At 36.9% G+C, this 16,284-nt stretch overlaps 2 protein-coding genes and 1 long non-coding RNA gene across 3 annotated transcripts in view; 1 reads left to right on the top strand and 2 right to left on the bottom strand.

Moving 5' to 3' along the window:
• The window catches only part of LOC140509006 (uncharacterized), a 60,650-nt gene that overhangs the window by 3,376 nt on the left and 40,990 nt on the right, over positions 1-16,284 (bottom strand). Inside the window, exon 3 of the long non-coding RNA XR_011968547.1 lies at positions 6,386-6,484. This is a non-coding gene — a long non-coding RNA (uncharacterized lncRNA). The remainder of the gene's footprint in view (positions 1-6,385; positions 6,485-16,284) is intronic.
• Positions 1,722-2,657, top strand: LOC140509005 (olfactory receptor 8G3-like). Its single transcript, XM_072616919.1, has one exon. It carries the CDS (start codon positions 1,722-1,724, stop codon positions 2,655-2,657), a length of 936 nt encoding a protein of 311 aa, XP_072473020.1.
• On the bottom strand, positions 10,088-11,023 carry LOC140509004 (olfactory receptor 8G50-like). Its single transcript, XM_072616918.1, has one exon. The coding sequence runs from the start codon at positions 11,021-11,023 to the stop codon at positions 10,088-10,090; it is 936 nt and encodes a 311-aa protein (XP_072473019.1).

Below are 16,284 nucleotides of genomic sequence, written 5' to 3'. Positions count from 1 at the left end.
GACAATGAAAACACAGTGCCTGTCCTCAAGAAGCTTATAATCAAATAGAAGAGACCAGTAAGGACATACAATTATACATACTAAAGGTCTGTGTCATTCATTAACATCAAAATGCTCTGAAGCCAGAAGTCCCCTTCAAAACTTACCAACAAAAAATACCAAAACAAAAACAATTCCTGTCTTCAAAGATCTTATGTTCTATTAATAATGTCTGCATTTAAGCAAATACAAAATACATAAAAATAGATTCAAGGTAAAGAGCTGAAGTTTAACAGGCTGAGATTAGTAACACATTTGTATTTAGGGTAGCAAAATGAACCAAACAACATATTTCTATAGAGTTATCAGGGATTTAACAGAATTTATTCAACCATTCAAGAAGTGTGAAGCTATGTTACACTGAATAGTGTTTACTTATAGCAACCACCACTGCCTCAGGTCAGACTCTGTGCATTCATCTGTTGAAACCAGGGTTCCAAGACCTGGGGTACATGTATAGGATTTAAAAAAAAAAACTTCTTTTGATAACTGTATTTTAATATAATACATTCTCTTTATACCTTTATATTTTCTTTTATGTGTTTAAAATGTTATTCTGAGAAGGGGTTCAATAAGGTTCACTAGATTCACCAAAAACAGGTTAAGAACTCTTGTTCTAAGACAACTTTCCCACCCCACACCCCAAAAGCACCCCAAATTTGAGTTTAGATATGGCCAGAAGATGGCAAAATTGTGAAGTAGATACAATCAGACTTCAGTATCTGTTCTCCTAAGTTTCAGTATCATCTTATCCCCTGTGTCAGGAGCCAAGGGATTTTATCCCACCTTGGCTTTCTGATCCTGTCATCTTACCCTCTCATGAGTATACACTTTGAACCTTCTTTTCTGGGAAGAGTAGCATGTGCCAAACTTTTTCTGATCCTTCTTTCGTATTAAAATTTTCTTGTCCTTCATCTTCATCTCTTAGGATTCTGCTTTTCATTGAATGAAAATTAGCCAACTCAATAAACCCATTCATACCAATATGTTTATTTGACATACTTTGAAGCACAATATTAACAAATAATAAAAACATTTATGAGGGCCTTCTAGAAAAAAATCATTTGACTCAAATGTGGGAATTTTACTTATGATAGAAGAGTAAAGACATAGGGTCAAGTAAAGTCCCCAAAAATTCATCTGACTTTGAAAATAAAGAATGAATTTCTCCTTTGCTCCCTTTAAGACTACAGAGAGGAGACCTGATACAAATTTCAGAGTGAAAGTAAAGAGAACATGGAAGGTACTTCCAGCAGAAAGTATTTGGTGTTTGGTCTACCAAAGCATGAATGAGAAATTTACAGACCTGTGGGAAGTCATGCTCTCTAGAGCAGCTGACTTCATTTCAAGGAGGAGGAACAAGCAATCACAAATAAACAGATTTCAGAAAAGTGAGCATCATAGTAAACTTTTACTGAGAGCTCAGGACAGTCAGGGCAGCTGTGTCATACTGTTGAGTCATTACAGAAACATGATTCAGGCTTCTTGGATAAAATATAATTAATCAATCCCTGCATTTTCCTTGTGTTTGGGAGAAAGCAGAAATTGATAACCCACCTACTCTTCAATAAAACCATCCCTCAGTCCTGATTACTTCTGAGGGGGTGAGAAGATTTATGCTGTGTGTGGTATCTATTTAACCCCGTATTTCTATCTGCAGACAGATCTCACCCTTGAAGAACATGACTGCAAAAAATCATTCCACAGTGACTGAATTTATTCTCACTGGGTTAACTCACCAGCAGGAGCTTCAGCTCCCCCTCTTTATTCTCTTCTTAGTGATCTATGTAGCTAGTGTAGTGGGGAATTTGGGCTTGATCCTATTAATTGTACTGAATTCACATCTTCACACTCTGATGTACTATTTAATTAGCAACTTGTCCTTCATTGATCTTTGTCATTCTTCTGTCATTACTCCCAGAATGCTGATTAGCTTCTTGTCAGAAACAAACACCATCTCTTACCCGGAGTGTATGATTCAGCTCTGTTTCTTTCACATTTTTGCTATTGCTGAATGCCACATGTTGGCAGCAATGGCATATGATAGGTATGTTGCCATTTGTAGTCCCTTACTATACAATGTCATAATGTCCTATCAAGTTTGCTCTTTTCTTGTAATGGGGGTGTACTTTCTGGGGATTATTAGTTCTACTATCCACACAGGCTTCATGCAGAGACTGTTGTTTTGTAAGGCCAATGTGGTCAATCATTACTTCTGCGATCTTTTCCCACTCCTGAGCCTCTCTTGCTCCAGTACTTATAACAATGAAATCCTGATTTTATGTTTCAGTGCATTTAACATACTTGTCCCGACCCTGAGCATCCTTAGCTCTTACATCTTTATCATCAACAGCATCCTCCGCATCCGTTCCACAGAGGGTAGGTACAAAGTCTTCACCACTTGTACCTCCCACATTGTCGCTGTTCTTCTTAGTTATGGTTCTGCCATGTTTGTATACCTACAGCCATCTTCAGTCAACTCCATGGACCGAGGAAAAGTGTCCTCTGTGTTTTATACTAATATATTACCTATGCTGAATCCCCTCATTTACAGCCTAAGGAATAAAGATGTTAAAATTGCACTGATAAGAACGCTTGAGAAAAGAGGATTGTCATGAGAAGACTTGGGTGTGGCCTTGGACATATTGCCTGAACTATTCATTAAAGACCTAGTGGAAGAGAACTTTTTCCAAGGCATTATATTGAAAAATCAAGCTTCTATTTTCCATAACATTTTCATAGCTGACTTGTTTGTTCACTTTAAAGTTATTGACATAGCTACTGTGATGATGAACCCAGATATAATGATACTATTAATTACACTGCAAAGAACTTAGTAATTACGAAATATGTATGAACTATGTATGTATATATGCCTGAGTGTAGAAATGAATGAATTATATCTATCCCTAAAAATGAGCTTGAATGAAGCTTTGTGTTTAATATATAATTACTGCAAGGCAGAAGACATAGGTATTAGATGCCATGTTTTTCTTTTGGGATCTATATCTCCCTGAAAAACTGTGTGGTAGCTGAGCAGATTTCAATGTGTTTGGTTTGTAATAGATGGTGACAATCTCACTGAAAAGTGAGACAGTGACCAGAGACCAGGAGCAAGAAAATAATTGAATGACAAGATACTAAGTCAAGAGGGAATAATAATGGTCAGGGCAGAATGACTAAAAAGTAGAACAGGAGTAGAAGTAACCACAAGACAGAGAGGGAAAGGCAAGTTGGAGACCAGACAAGTCAGTGAGTGGGCCTTAGCACCATAGGGAGATTGTGAGTGACTGATTTATTTTTCTTCCTCTATATCAGGCAAACTAAAGGGTTAATTGAGTATGAGAACCTGATATTTTGAGTATTAGTGACTAGAAGATTTAGCACTTTATCTAATTCCATATGATTACCTGTTAATATGTTTTATTAAATGCCTTATTTCATATTTGCAGTTACATTTACCTATTAATAATTTCAAAGCTGCTAATCATTATTTCTGCCAAATCTGACCCTCTAACGTGTTGGGATATTTTATTCATCTTTTTCCTATTTGCTCCTGTAAAAATATCCTTTTTCTTATGAACTTAATTGCCAACAAATATAATCATTCCAATATGCAAAAAAGAAAATAAAAGAGGACTGTATATGAAATTGTGAACTATTCTTTATGAACCACAATTTTTTTAAAGAGAGTCTGTTAAAAGAACTAATAACAAACCTACCCTGTTTGTTTGTGTCTACTTGTAAAATATATTTTTGTTTGCTTCTATGCAACTTGTATTTTACTGATTTCTTTCTTTCCTTTTTGGGAGAGCTATCTCCATCTCATGATACGTTTCCTCTCCAAAGAAAGTAAGAACCCAATGCTATTCTGCCGAAACCCTTTTTCAATCATTGCCTCTCTGCAACTTGAAACTGTACATTATAGGACTAGAGATGTGTTTGGAAGCAAAATGTTAATAGTTAGGCACCAATTGCTGACTTCCCAAGCACAAGTTCATCCATAAAGCAGAACTGTGACAAAGAAGCTCTTGATATCATCATAGATGTTAAAAGAAATTCTACAATCCCAGGGATCAGCTTTTTAATTCTAAAATCAATGTTCTGAATATAATTAATGTAGTATGTCAAGTAGAAAAAATTCATTAAGATTCAAATGACATGTTAGAATGTATATATCATGTCAAAGAAATAGAAAATACATGCAGTATTGAACAATAATTCTGAAGAATAGTGAACTTAACTTGGTTCAGACACCCGGCAATCCCTCTCTGCTTCCCTCACTCTGGGTTTTCTTTCTGTCTATTCCTAAGTCTTCTGCTACTAGTAGTAGACAAGACCTCAGGGAACAATCTTCTGAGTTTCCCAATTGTAGCTAAAATTTTATTGCTGGTTTTCCTTTGTGAAAAATAGCACTGTATTCTATAATTTTGGAAGGGATTTTAAAAATAAAAGATGGAATCACATTTCCTAATTTTATTAATGAATAGTAACTGGAGTCCTGAGTTGTTTTTTGTCTAAGGTGACATAGCAAGTGTCAGAAACAGTGGTACCTATGTCTTTCTTATTTTCAATTAAATTTCCTCTCACTGTCTTAATCTAGACCAGACATTTTTAACCTGAGGCCCATGAACCTTCTTGGGTGTTTGTGGATAGATGACAGGGGAAAAGATGACATCTTTATTTTTCACTAACCTCTAACTTAAATTTAGCATTTCATTCAATTGTTTAAAAACATTACACTGAGAAGAGCTCCATAGACTTCAGCAGACTAATAGAAGGTTCATAACATGAAAAATGTTAAGAACCCTTATCCGAAGCAATAATCTACTGTCCCATCTCATAGATTCAGTAAATAGATGAAGTACTTAACACGTGGCCTTGAGTAAGTATTATTACTTTACATAATACTATCTGAGTCTGTAGAATATAAGTATATAGTAGGAATGATATAATAAGGATAGTATGGATAAACCAGGCAAACATTTCTCTGAATGAATAACAAGACTTACTGTTTCAGAATGAAGGGATGGAAAATTGTAATGGTAGGGGAAGTTGAAGATCTTCCTGACCCTTAATAGGCCCAAGTTTTGAGCTTTGGCCCAGCACACAAATTGATTCACATGGAGCCAATGATGGGAGAAACTTGCCTAACTGGTGGAGCAGGAAGGGTACAGCAGAAAGAGAGAGTGAGGTGGAACTGAGAGAGAGAGAGAGTAGGCAGAGCTGAGGCAGAGCAGCTAGCATGAGTGAGAGTGGGAATGTTTTTGCCTAAGGGAGTTTGTGGGGAGGCTTAATTGAGGGAATGCTTAAGGATGGCCATGTTTCCCTTATTGGTAATGTGTACAAATTTCGTTGTTACCATGGTGGAATTGGCTTTCTGGTATCTTAATGAATATTTTGGTTTTATCTTTGAGGAAGAGAGTTTATATTTTGCAAGTTTACCCTAGAAATACTCGTGCATATCCGTAGTGGCTCCTGTGAGTATCACATTGGCATTACAAATATGTACCGGATTTAAGGGTCATGAAACTTAGCATTGAGTTCCACTTCTTCCATTTATCAGCTATATGACTTTGGGCAAGTTAATTTCTCAGAGTCTTAGTTTTTCCTATCTGTAAAATGGATATAATTTTAATAAATTTTAATAAAATGGATGGATGTAATAAATATCACTGTCTTACAGGAAGGGGGAGTTGTGAGAAAGGGCTGTGAGAAATGAAGAAAAAAATGAAATTTAAAAAACTGTGAAAGTGTAATAAGAAATTGATAAGGAACAAAAGCTCCAGTGATGCAATCATGTTCTACATCACTATTATGTTAATTCACATAACCAAAGGTTCTCCTATTGTTAAAAAGTTTTATTGTAATCATGTTAGGTTTATACATCAAAACAAAATTTTCATCTGATTGGTAGAAAGTATGAGTAATTTTTCTTTTTATCTGCAATACCAGGGTTAATTGATCTTTAAAGATTGGAGGGCAGCTAGGTTGTACAATTCATAGAGTACCAAACCTGGAGTCAAAAAGACTCATCTTCCGGAGCTTAATCTAGCCTCACCCACTAACTAGCTATGTGACCTTGGACAAGTTGCTTAACCTTTTCACCTCAGTTTCCTCATCTGTAAAAAGATCTAGAGAAGGAAATGGCCAACCACGCTAGTATCTTTGCCAAGAAAACCCCAAATGGGGTCATAAATAGTTAGGCATAACTGAAAAATGACCAAACAACAATAAATGATTATCAGACAAGTGTGGATGTGACATAAAAAAATCTAAAGTGATATCAAGTAATGTTCTATCTCTGACAATCCCCTCTCTTGTATTTTTCTACTGTTTCACTTACCCCTTTCAATCTCCAGTCCTGATGAGGGGAGAAAGATATTGGGGGTTTCTCGGTTTTTTTCTTCCTTGGAGATGCCTGGGAAGGAGGATACAGTGATGTCTAGTAGTTAGGGGAATAAGAAGAGAATAAGAATAAGTTATTGGGACCATTATGTTTTTGGAGAGGTATGTTTCTAGGATGTTTAATCTATCTCTTGTCCTACACCCAGCTATATAGGTGAGAAATCTTAGGGTTCCTATCCACCTAGTTGCCCAATTTGTATTTCTGGAATACTGCCTCTGGTCTCACTCTCCCAGCTTGAGTTTGTCAAGCCTATATAAAAACTCAAGTCAACAAGGTGATCAATCAATTAACTAAGGTATTTATTCAGGGACATGGAATTGCAATCCAGAATAATGCACTCTCTTACTCAAAGAAGTTCTGTGAGGGAAATTACAAACAGACCTTATATACACTAAGAAGTGGCAGTTGGATACATAGATAGAGCAGCAGGTGGGTCACAGGTTATTTATTGCAGAATAATAGCACCTTCCTGGAAAAACCACAGGCTAGATTTAGGGTGCTTCTAGGAAACAGACGCAGGCCTCTGGCCTAGCCCTAAGCTTGGGTCACTTCTAGGGTCAACAGAATAGCCAAACTACAGGAAGGAAGGCATTGCAGAAGTGTCCTTGGAGCTATCTCTCTCCAGAAACAGGGGTAGTTAGAAACTGTTAGTCTCAGCAAAGATTCACAGAAGCTTATGTTGGGGGTAGGAGATGTTTAGAAATTGCTCGTCAGAACAGGGAAGGGGTGCTAGAGTTTTCAAGGGATTGATAGATTTGCACTGGAAGGTCAGGGCCCCAGAGGGTGTTACTGCTAATTAGGCATATGCAGAAGCCAATTTAAACAACTCTGAACTCATCATTAACTTCTTAATGTGAGTATTTACATCTCAGAAATCAGCAAACCAATTCACTGTTGTTTGTTTGATTTTCTAGACTTAAGAAAGTGTTGGATAAAATGTAAAAAAAAAAAAAAGAAGAAGAAGAAGATCATGGGAGATTAAATGTGTGTGACTTCTTGGGAGAGCATGTTGTTAAATATTTACTAATCCAACCTTGATGCTACTCTAGGTTCTCATAAAAATAGACCCTGTGGTTGTCTGTTCTCTTAATACTCGTAAGCTTCCACCAGTTAATAATTAGCCAATAGAATCAATTCTTAGCAAAGGTTGTCTACTCAAATAGCTTAACAGGAACAGTAATTACAGAATATTCATCTCAAAACCCTGAAGTACCCTCTCCCAGGAATACATCAGAGTTCCCATTGGGATGAGTGAGCATGAACTTAAGGAGCAATGGTTGTAAAACATACATGTAGAGTGCACATGTAGACAAGGCAAATCCATAACTCTGAAAGTGTGAGGACTTGATGTCCTTTTTCTCTCAAAAGGATCTTCATGAACTTCATTGAAGTGTGCGGCATTAGTGATAGCCCATTTCTCAGCTGGGTTGGTTTCCTTCAAGTCATGGCCCTTCATTTGGACTTGTGGCTCAGCTAAATCAGGTCCTCTCAAGACATGGCACGTCTGGTGGGCTGGTTGATCTGCTACTTAGTGGGGCCAAGCACTCCTTGGTTGCTGTGATATATCCTGACTGGTCATGGCCACTGCCAGACTTAGCCAAGCAAGTTTCTTGGTCATTTTACATAGCTATCTCTGGGATAGGCAAGGAAAATAATTCCACCGCTGGGTTGGCTCTTTCTGCTGAAGTGTTATAGTGTTATAGTTCAGCTCAAGTGTTACATTAATCCTTCAACAAGGATGAAGACTGTTAGCTTAGGGTTTGTAGAAGCCTTCCCTCTTTGACTTTCTCAGGGGCCCATCCCTGAGGTTTGTCTGCTCCAAGTCAGGAGAAAGGAAAGGTTGAACTCTCAGATTCAACAATTCTTGATTCAGAGCTGAGCTCCCTAAGTGAAGGACTCCACCTTAATTTATAACAACCTGCCTGGTATATTGCCCATATTTGTGTTGAATCTTACATAAAAGAGTAGGTTTTGAGGCGGTCTGTGTTCTTGGGCAAGTTCATTTTCTTGCTGACCTGTTTATAGGTATTTCTATTACTCAAAGTGTCAAGAAGAGTAGACTGAAAAGACTGAACAACAACAACAGTAACAACAAAAACCTCCCACTCCTTTCTGAATGTGAAATGGTTCATTTGCCTCACTTTTCACTTCATGATAGTTGTCTCTTTCAGCCTTCAAATGGGGCACATCCTTATGTTCCTCAAAGAGACTCAGGCTTGTCTTTTTGTGGTGGCAAAGGATTAGAAACTGAGAGGATGCCCATCATTAGGAAATTGCTAAACAAGTTGTGGAGTATGAATGTGATGGAATACTACTGTTCTATAAGAAAAGATGACCAGACAGCTTTAAGAAAAACCTGGAAAGACTTACACGAATTGAGTGAAGTGAGTAGAACCAGGAGAATTTTGTACCTAGTAACAGCAACATTGAGCTATCTCTTCTCAGCCATACAATGATCCAAGACAATTCCAAAAGATTCAAGATGGAAAATGCTGTCTATTTCCAGAGAAAATACTATAGAGTCCAAATGCAGATTGAAGCATACCATTTTTACATTTTTTCTTTCTTTCTTGTAATTTTCCCTTTTGTTCTAATTCTTCTTTCACAACAAGACTAATGTGGAAATATGTTTACATGTTTGTACGTATATAGCCTATATCAGATTGCTTGCTGTGTTGGGGAGGGAGGGAGAGAAGAAGGAAAATTTGGAACTCAAAATCTTACAAAGAATGAATGTTGAAAAATATATATAAATATATATGTATATGTGCATGTATAGGTAGATAAATAGACAGATGATAGATGGATGATAGATAGATAGATAGATAGATAGATAGATAGATAGATAGATAGATAGATAGATAGATAGATAGATAATGCATTGTTTTTAGGAGAGAGACTCAGGCTTGGCTAAAAAGTAGGGCAAGTGTACTGGCACAACTCTTCTACATCCCTGCACATGTATAAAAACTTATCTGGCCATGTCCCGCTCCTACTCAAAAACTTCAAAGTTTCTTTACTGTGCCTAGGATAAAATACAAATACCTTAGCCTGACATTTAAAGCTTCAGTAAACTGATTTTCATCTTTCATTCCATCATTATTCAAATTCCCTCCTCCCTGCAACAGTCCCTCACCTTGCTGCCACCTCTCTTCCAGTCAAACTGACAGTTCCCCATGCACAACATTTTATCTCTCAAATCTGTGTCCTTGCAGAACTGGTCCTCCATGTCTACTGTGTATTCTGCCTCTACTCTCATGTCAAAAAGTCCTTAACTTACTTCATTGTTCAGTTCAGGTGCTACTTCATATAGGAATCTTTTCTCATCTCACATTTATTCACATTCTTTCCCCTTTAAAAATTAATGATTGCTTGTTATATAAATGATTTGAATATTGTTCATATTTATTTACTTGTCTGTGTTCTAGAGTGCCCCCATTCCAATGTGTCTGCCTCTGATTTCTATAAGACATATTTATCATAGGGCTTTTATATATAATTATGTCATTTGGTTCTCACATTAACCCTTTTAGATAGATTAGGCAGTTATGCCTATCTCACAGACCAGAGACCTGAGAAAGAGAAATGCAAAATTTGACAAACCAGGTAACAGAATTAGTCTCTGACTCTCTTGCTTGTTCATGAGAACTTTATTCTCTCATATGTTTTCTTAAGGGCAAGTTTGACATCCTTATTCCTTAGGCTATAGATCAGAGGATTCAACATGGGTAAGATTATAGTGTAAAACACAGAGGACACTTTACCTTGGATCATGGAATGAACTGATGATGGCTGCAGGTACACAACCATGGCAGAGCCAAAAGCAAGACCAACAGCAGCAATATGGGAGCTACAGGTGGTGAAAGCCTTGAACCTACCCTCAGGGGACCTGATGTGAAGGATGCTAATGATGATGAAGATGTAGGAGCTAAGGATAATTACAGTTGGGGTAAGAATGTTAAACGCACTTAAGTATAAGACAAAAAGTTTATTCACATAGGTACTGGAGCAGGAGAGACTCAGGAGGGGAAGGAGATCACAGAAGTAATGACTGATGACATTGGCTTTGCAAAACAATACTCTGTGCATGAGGCCCACATGAACTGTGGAGCCAACAATTGCCAGAAAGCACACCCCTGCCATGAGCCAGGAGCAAACTTGATAGTTCATCAGAACATTATAAAGCAGGGGACTGCAAATGGCAACATAGCGATCATATGCCATGACAGCCAACATGTGGCACTCAGCAATGGCAAAAAGGAGGAAGAAAAAGAGCTGAGTCATGCACTCATGATAGGAGATGGCATTTTTTTCTGACACAAAGTTTATCAGCATTTTTGGGGTGATGACAGTAGAGTGACAGAGATCAATGAAGGACAAGTTCCTAATGAAGTAGTACATGGGGGTGTGAAGGTGAGTATTCAATACAATTAAGAGGATCATTCCCAAGTTACCCACTACACTAGCTAAATACATGAGCAAGAAGAGAGTGAACAAGGGGAGTTGGAACCTTGGTTCATCTGTTAGTCCCTTGAGGAAGAACTGGGTCACTAAGGAGTGATTATTTGCATCCATTGTCTCCAGGAGTTAACTCTCTTTTTAGAAAAAAAAAATGGCATACTAGGAACACACTACAATGGTAAAGCACAATTCAGAAAGCACACAGGTGGCACAGAGTTAAGAGTATAGAATTAATGCTGATCTGCATTAATCAGAGGAGTTTCATGATTGAAAGGTGCCTACACCAATGAAATTACAAGTTTGGTTAAATAAAGAAAAAGAAAAAATATCTTTCCCAAAATTTCAAGAGGCTTATCAGATAGGTAGGTACCCGTGCATTATTATCTTTTTTATAGGTGTGCATGTAGGATACATCTTCCTTATTTTAACTGTACCTTAATTGTAGACAGTAGACTGTGCCTGTTATAGCTCTCAAGCTCAGTTTTGTTCCTTTTATAGCCAAGCAACATACCTCAATAGACTGTTTTTGTCCAATGTCTCCCAATGATTTCACACTCAACTCCAATTCTGTTATCTTCCAGACCTTTTGGAATGTTAACTTCTCAGACAGGATCCTATAGTGGTGTGCAAATTACTTGGAACAAAGTAAAATAATTCAATATATTGACTTTACAGTACTCTACTGTATACAGAAAAGCATTGTGAAAACCTTTGCCTATATTATCTTCATGCTGTAAATAAAAATCAATGAACATAAAAGCTGACATTTGTGTGATACTTTACATGTGTTACATTTATAAGTAGCATTCAACAGTAAGTAGAGAGCTAACCTCAATCAAGAAGATGTAGGTTAAAGTACCGTATTTAACACATACTGGCTAAGTGACCCTAGTCAATTTAATTTCTTAGTGTTCCAGACAATTGTCTTAGAGGATAAGACTATAAACTGCAGAATAGTTGAAAGTCTGCATCAGTAGAAGAAATTTCCCCACTGGGAGTTCTCTACATTGATAAAATCACATGGCAAATAAGCAACCAACAAACAAAATTATCTTATTAGTTGGGTATTATCCTCTTTTTAATAATGAGGAAATGGGCTCAAAGAGATGAACTTGTCCATGGTCACAGAGGAATTATACATGGGGGCCAAAATTTAAACCCACATATTTCTGAGTCAAGCCCATTTTCCATGACATCATGCTTTTACGTTCCTGGAAAGGTGGATCTTTTCTTAGCCTGAAAATCCTATTAGTCTTCTCATCATACCCATGATATTAGAACAGAGAAGAATCCATAAAACCTTATTTTTATTTAAGATAGATTACTCATTTTAAAATATTGCCAATGAATAGTTCTGCCAAATTTGAAAAATGAAGATTTGACCTTGGTAGACAACATAAAGATAGTTTCCTCATGCCTTGAAGAAAGATATCACAGAATAATCTGTGATACTGTGTCTTCAGATTCCTCTCTAGGGACAGGGCTAAAGACAAGGCTTTATGTGGGCTCCAGTGACTTGGGTTAGAAAATATGTTGCTTTGTTTGCCTTGGTGACATAAAGCCTCTAGATTTGGCTAAGTTTCCTTTATAACATCCCTGAAAAGAAGTCATTTAGCTTCTACTTGAAGACATCCAAACTTTAAAGCTGTGTCTTGGTATTTCTGAATCTCTTTCCATTTACTACATGGTTAGTTCCTCTTTCCACAAATAATGACCTGTATCACTATATCTGTGACCAACTATCATTTTCCTGCTGCCACTTTGGAGGTGAGGTGGTTCCCAGGTTCCCACTTTCTTAGAGAATTACAACTGCACCTATGATCCTGCTATACAAATCTTACATTTCTCAGAAAATTCAATCAATCAACAAGCCTTTACTCTGTGCCAAGCACTCTGATAAATACTGGTCCAATCATCACCTATAACTTGATCTAAGGCATCCTCAAGAGTGCTAGAGAACATCATCGTGGCAATATGCTTGAGACAATGATGATTATGTTGGAAACAGCACTGCAAGGCAGCTTAGATAGAAAGATTGTGAAGCAAGTTTGCAAGTTTACAACAATCCCCTGAGTCCACAAGTGGCTCTCTACAGTACTATGAAGCATCAAGCCCTAGCCCTTGAAAAGAGCCACACTGGCCCTTCACTCCTGGAGCAATGAGTATTCTGGGAGAGAGGCCTGGGTACTGACAGGACTGGGGTGACAGGATTACAAAGGGAAGCGTTAGGACAGGGATGATTTTTTTCCCAGCTCTTCTCTTTGGTCATTCACCATATCCTTCTTTCTCTAGCTCTTAATCATATTTCTGACACTCTACATACATTTCAGGAGCTCCTCATTCTGGTCACCAATAAAAGCTGGACTTTTCTCTTTAGGAAATATTGCCATATTGTCTCCATTTTAGAGGCAAGGAAGAAATATAGAGAAGAGATTTCTGAATTCACAAAGATATGGTACCAGTCCAATTTCTGTCCCTCACTGGGGAGAGAATTGAGATTGAAGCCACTTTGGTAGGTAATATCTCCACATGCTTCTCAGACTCCTCCCACCCATGCCTTTAAACATCTCCAAATCAGGTTGAAGATGGAGAGAAGTGAATGGGCAATTGAATCTCATAGGTTAGTCATATCAATCTTTAGAAGGAAGTATTAGCCTTGGGTTGTATAGGTTCTTCCCTGTCTGCAGTCTGGAGGACAAATAATCTTAATCCTTTGTGCTCTTACAATATTAGAGACCAAATCTGTCTTTCATCAGCACCCAAAGAACTGGTGTACAAACTTCAGACTCTGACATTTCATGGGAGATGTTCTAAGGTATAACTCAGTGTCTCTAATTGTGCCTTTGTTCTCAGGGTCTTCTCCAGCTACAGGAAAAGAAATATTTACTAATATCATTAGACATGAACATCAACACTATATAAATGTTTGTGTGTGTGTGTGTGTGTGTGTGCGTGTGTGTTTGTATGTGTGGGAGAGTCCTGGGATCTTATTAAAAACAGAAGTAGAGTTTCCCATAGGGCCACCTCAACAGAGATTCAGATGTTGTTTTTTAGAAATGACTCTTTGGAGTTTTTTGTGTGTTACTCTCATTGACTTCCTACTTATTTAATTTTCCTTAATGATAGTAGTTGTCTCATCACAGTTTATGGTGTGATGAGTACCAGAGATCCAGACTAATTTCTTGACAAGTTCATTTCTAGATATGGATGCTTTCTAGACGTGTTGAAGCCATTGTACTTAAAAACAAATATTTTGTTTGTTATTTTATGGAGAAATAAGAATTTTTTAGAAAAAATTTAATTACTCATATTACTTATTTAATTTAGTACCTTTTTCTTGAGATGGTTCACATTTTCTTCTATTTTTCATTCTTTTTTACTTTTTTTTCTTGATGTTTCATGAAGTCATTATCCTTCACGTGCTCAATTTTATTTTTTAAGGAATGATTTTCTTCTTTGGTATCTCTTTTTTCATTTAGATAATTCTGTTTTTTAAGATACTTTTTTTTGTTCCTCTTTTACCCAGAAGTTAAATTGCTACTTCATATTTTTCTTCCTTTCCTTTCATTTATTTGCCTAACTTTTCTTCTAGTATTCATTTGATATTTGGAAATAATTTTTTAATTCTTCTAGAAATTCTTGTTGACTTGTGTCTAATCCACATTTTTTTCTTCAGATGCTTTGCTTGTAAATGTTTTGATTTCATCATCTGAGTTTTTGTCTTGATCTTCCCTGTCACAATAATGGATTTTAATTGTCATATTACTTTTTTCTTGTTTGCTCATTTACCAACCTATTTCTTAATTTGAAATATTATGTGAATGGTGGGTTCTGTTCCCAGCATGGTGGGGGCATTGGGGTGGAAAGGCACTTTCTCAAACTTTTGGACTTTTTCACACTGGTGTTTTCAGAGCTATTTCTGAGGGTTGGGAAGATGTCATTGCTTCCAAGGTGATGTGATACGAGGACAGATGTGTTTACTACTCTTTTGGTTTACCCAAATGGGGACATGAAGAATCAGACATGACTAAAATGATTAAACAACAACAATAACTTTACCACAAGAAAGGCCCCCAATTCCTTGGAATTGCAATAGATATTGCTCTGGGTCTCTGATCTCTTGGGGAAAGAAGCTACATTGTCCCCAGGGCTTCCATTCCCTTTTGATCAACAGTTCTCCTCTTTGATCTTGAACTATGATTCAGAAGGGGATATAGGCAGTAGAGTTGCCAAACAGCATCTGATCTTGCATCCAGTGCTAACATGAGGGTAACCCATAATTTCTTTCTGACCAAATTCCAGGTCCCTTTACTATCTCTGGTGTGGGAGCTCCCAAAACTGCTGTTGCTTCTATTGTCACCACCTAGTCCCACCACTAGTGTTTTCTTCACATGAGCTTCAAGCCATCCTCCAACCTCATGTCACACATCTTTCTTTCTGAACTTCTGAGTTGTCTTGGGGTTGAAGAATATCATGTTCTAATCTTTGGTTGGCTCTTACACTTCGTAATTTGATTTGAAGCATAAATTTAAAGTTTTTTGAAGGTGAATATGAGGAGCACTCAGTAGAGTGCTTTTTCTACTTCTTCATCTTGGTTCCATCCAGACTAATTCAATGATTCTTATATCATTTCTCTTTGATCTATTTTCCAGGTCAGTTGTTTTTCTTATAAGATATTTCACATTTTATTTTTTATCAGACTTTTGGCTTTATTACTTCTTGATATGTCATGGAGTTATTAATTTTCATATGGCTAGTTCTAGTTTTTAAGAAATCATTTTCTTCGGTAATATTTTATCCCTTTTTTACAAAGTTATTAATTCCCTCTTCATGAGTTTCTTGCATTTCTCTTCTGTCTTTTCCAATTTTTCTTCTGTTTAGTGTTAAAAATAATTTATTGCTCTTTTTATTTCTTTATTTCTTAGAATTCTTGTTGGGCTTATATGCAATCTACAATTTTATTTAAGACTTTGCTTGTAGATGTTTTAAAATCTTTGTTTTGAATGTTTGTATATTGAGCTTCGCTGTCATCACAGTATCTCTTTATGACTGGCTTGTTTTTATTTGCTTATTCTTCCAGCTGACTTCTTAACTTTGGATTTTATGTTAGAATTGAACTCTACTAACTTCTCGGCGGGGATAGCTTGTCTGTGTTTCTGTGTTGTTATATCCTTCTACTGTTTTCAAAACAATTTAGGCACCTATAAATTTTTGATACTTCCAAGACAGTTTGATTTGGGGAGTGGTTTGTTCCCTACCCTCCTAGTATAAGTTATGCAAGTTCCTGACCCAGGTCTGCATCTGTTGGACCATTTGGGATTTTCAATAGACTGTTGCTGAACTCAGTTACTATTACCCCACTGGAACATTGAGCT

This window comes from Notamacropus eugenii, chromosome 5, assembly GCF_028372415.1.
Source record: "Notamacropus eugenii isolate mMacEug1 chromosome 5, mMacEug1.pri_v2, whole genome shotgun sequence".
In the NCBI taxonomy this organism is placed as follows: Eukaryota; Metazoa; Chordata; class Mammalia; order Diprotodontia; family Macropodidae; genus Notamacropus; species Notamacropus eugenii.
Note: the sequence above shows the minus strand (reverse complement) of the source record. Positions and strands in the feature narration are given on the sequence as shown.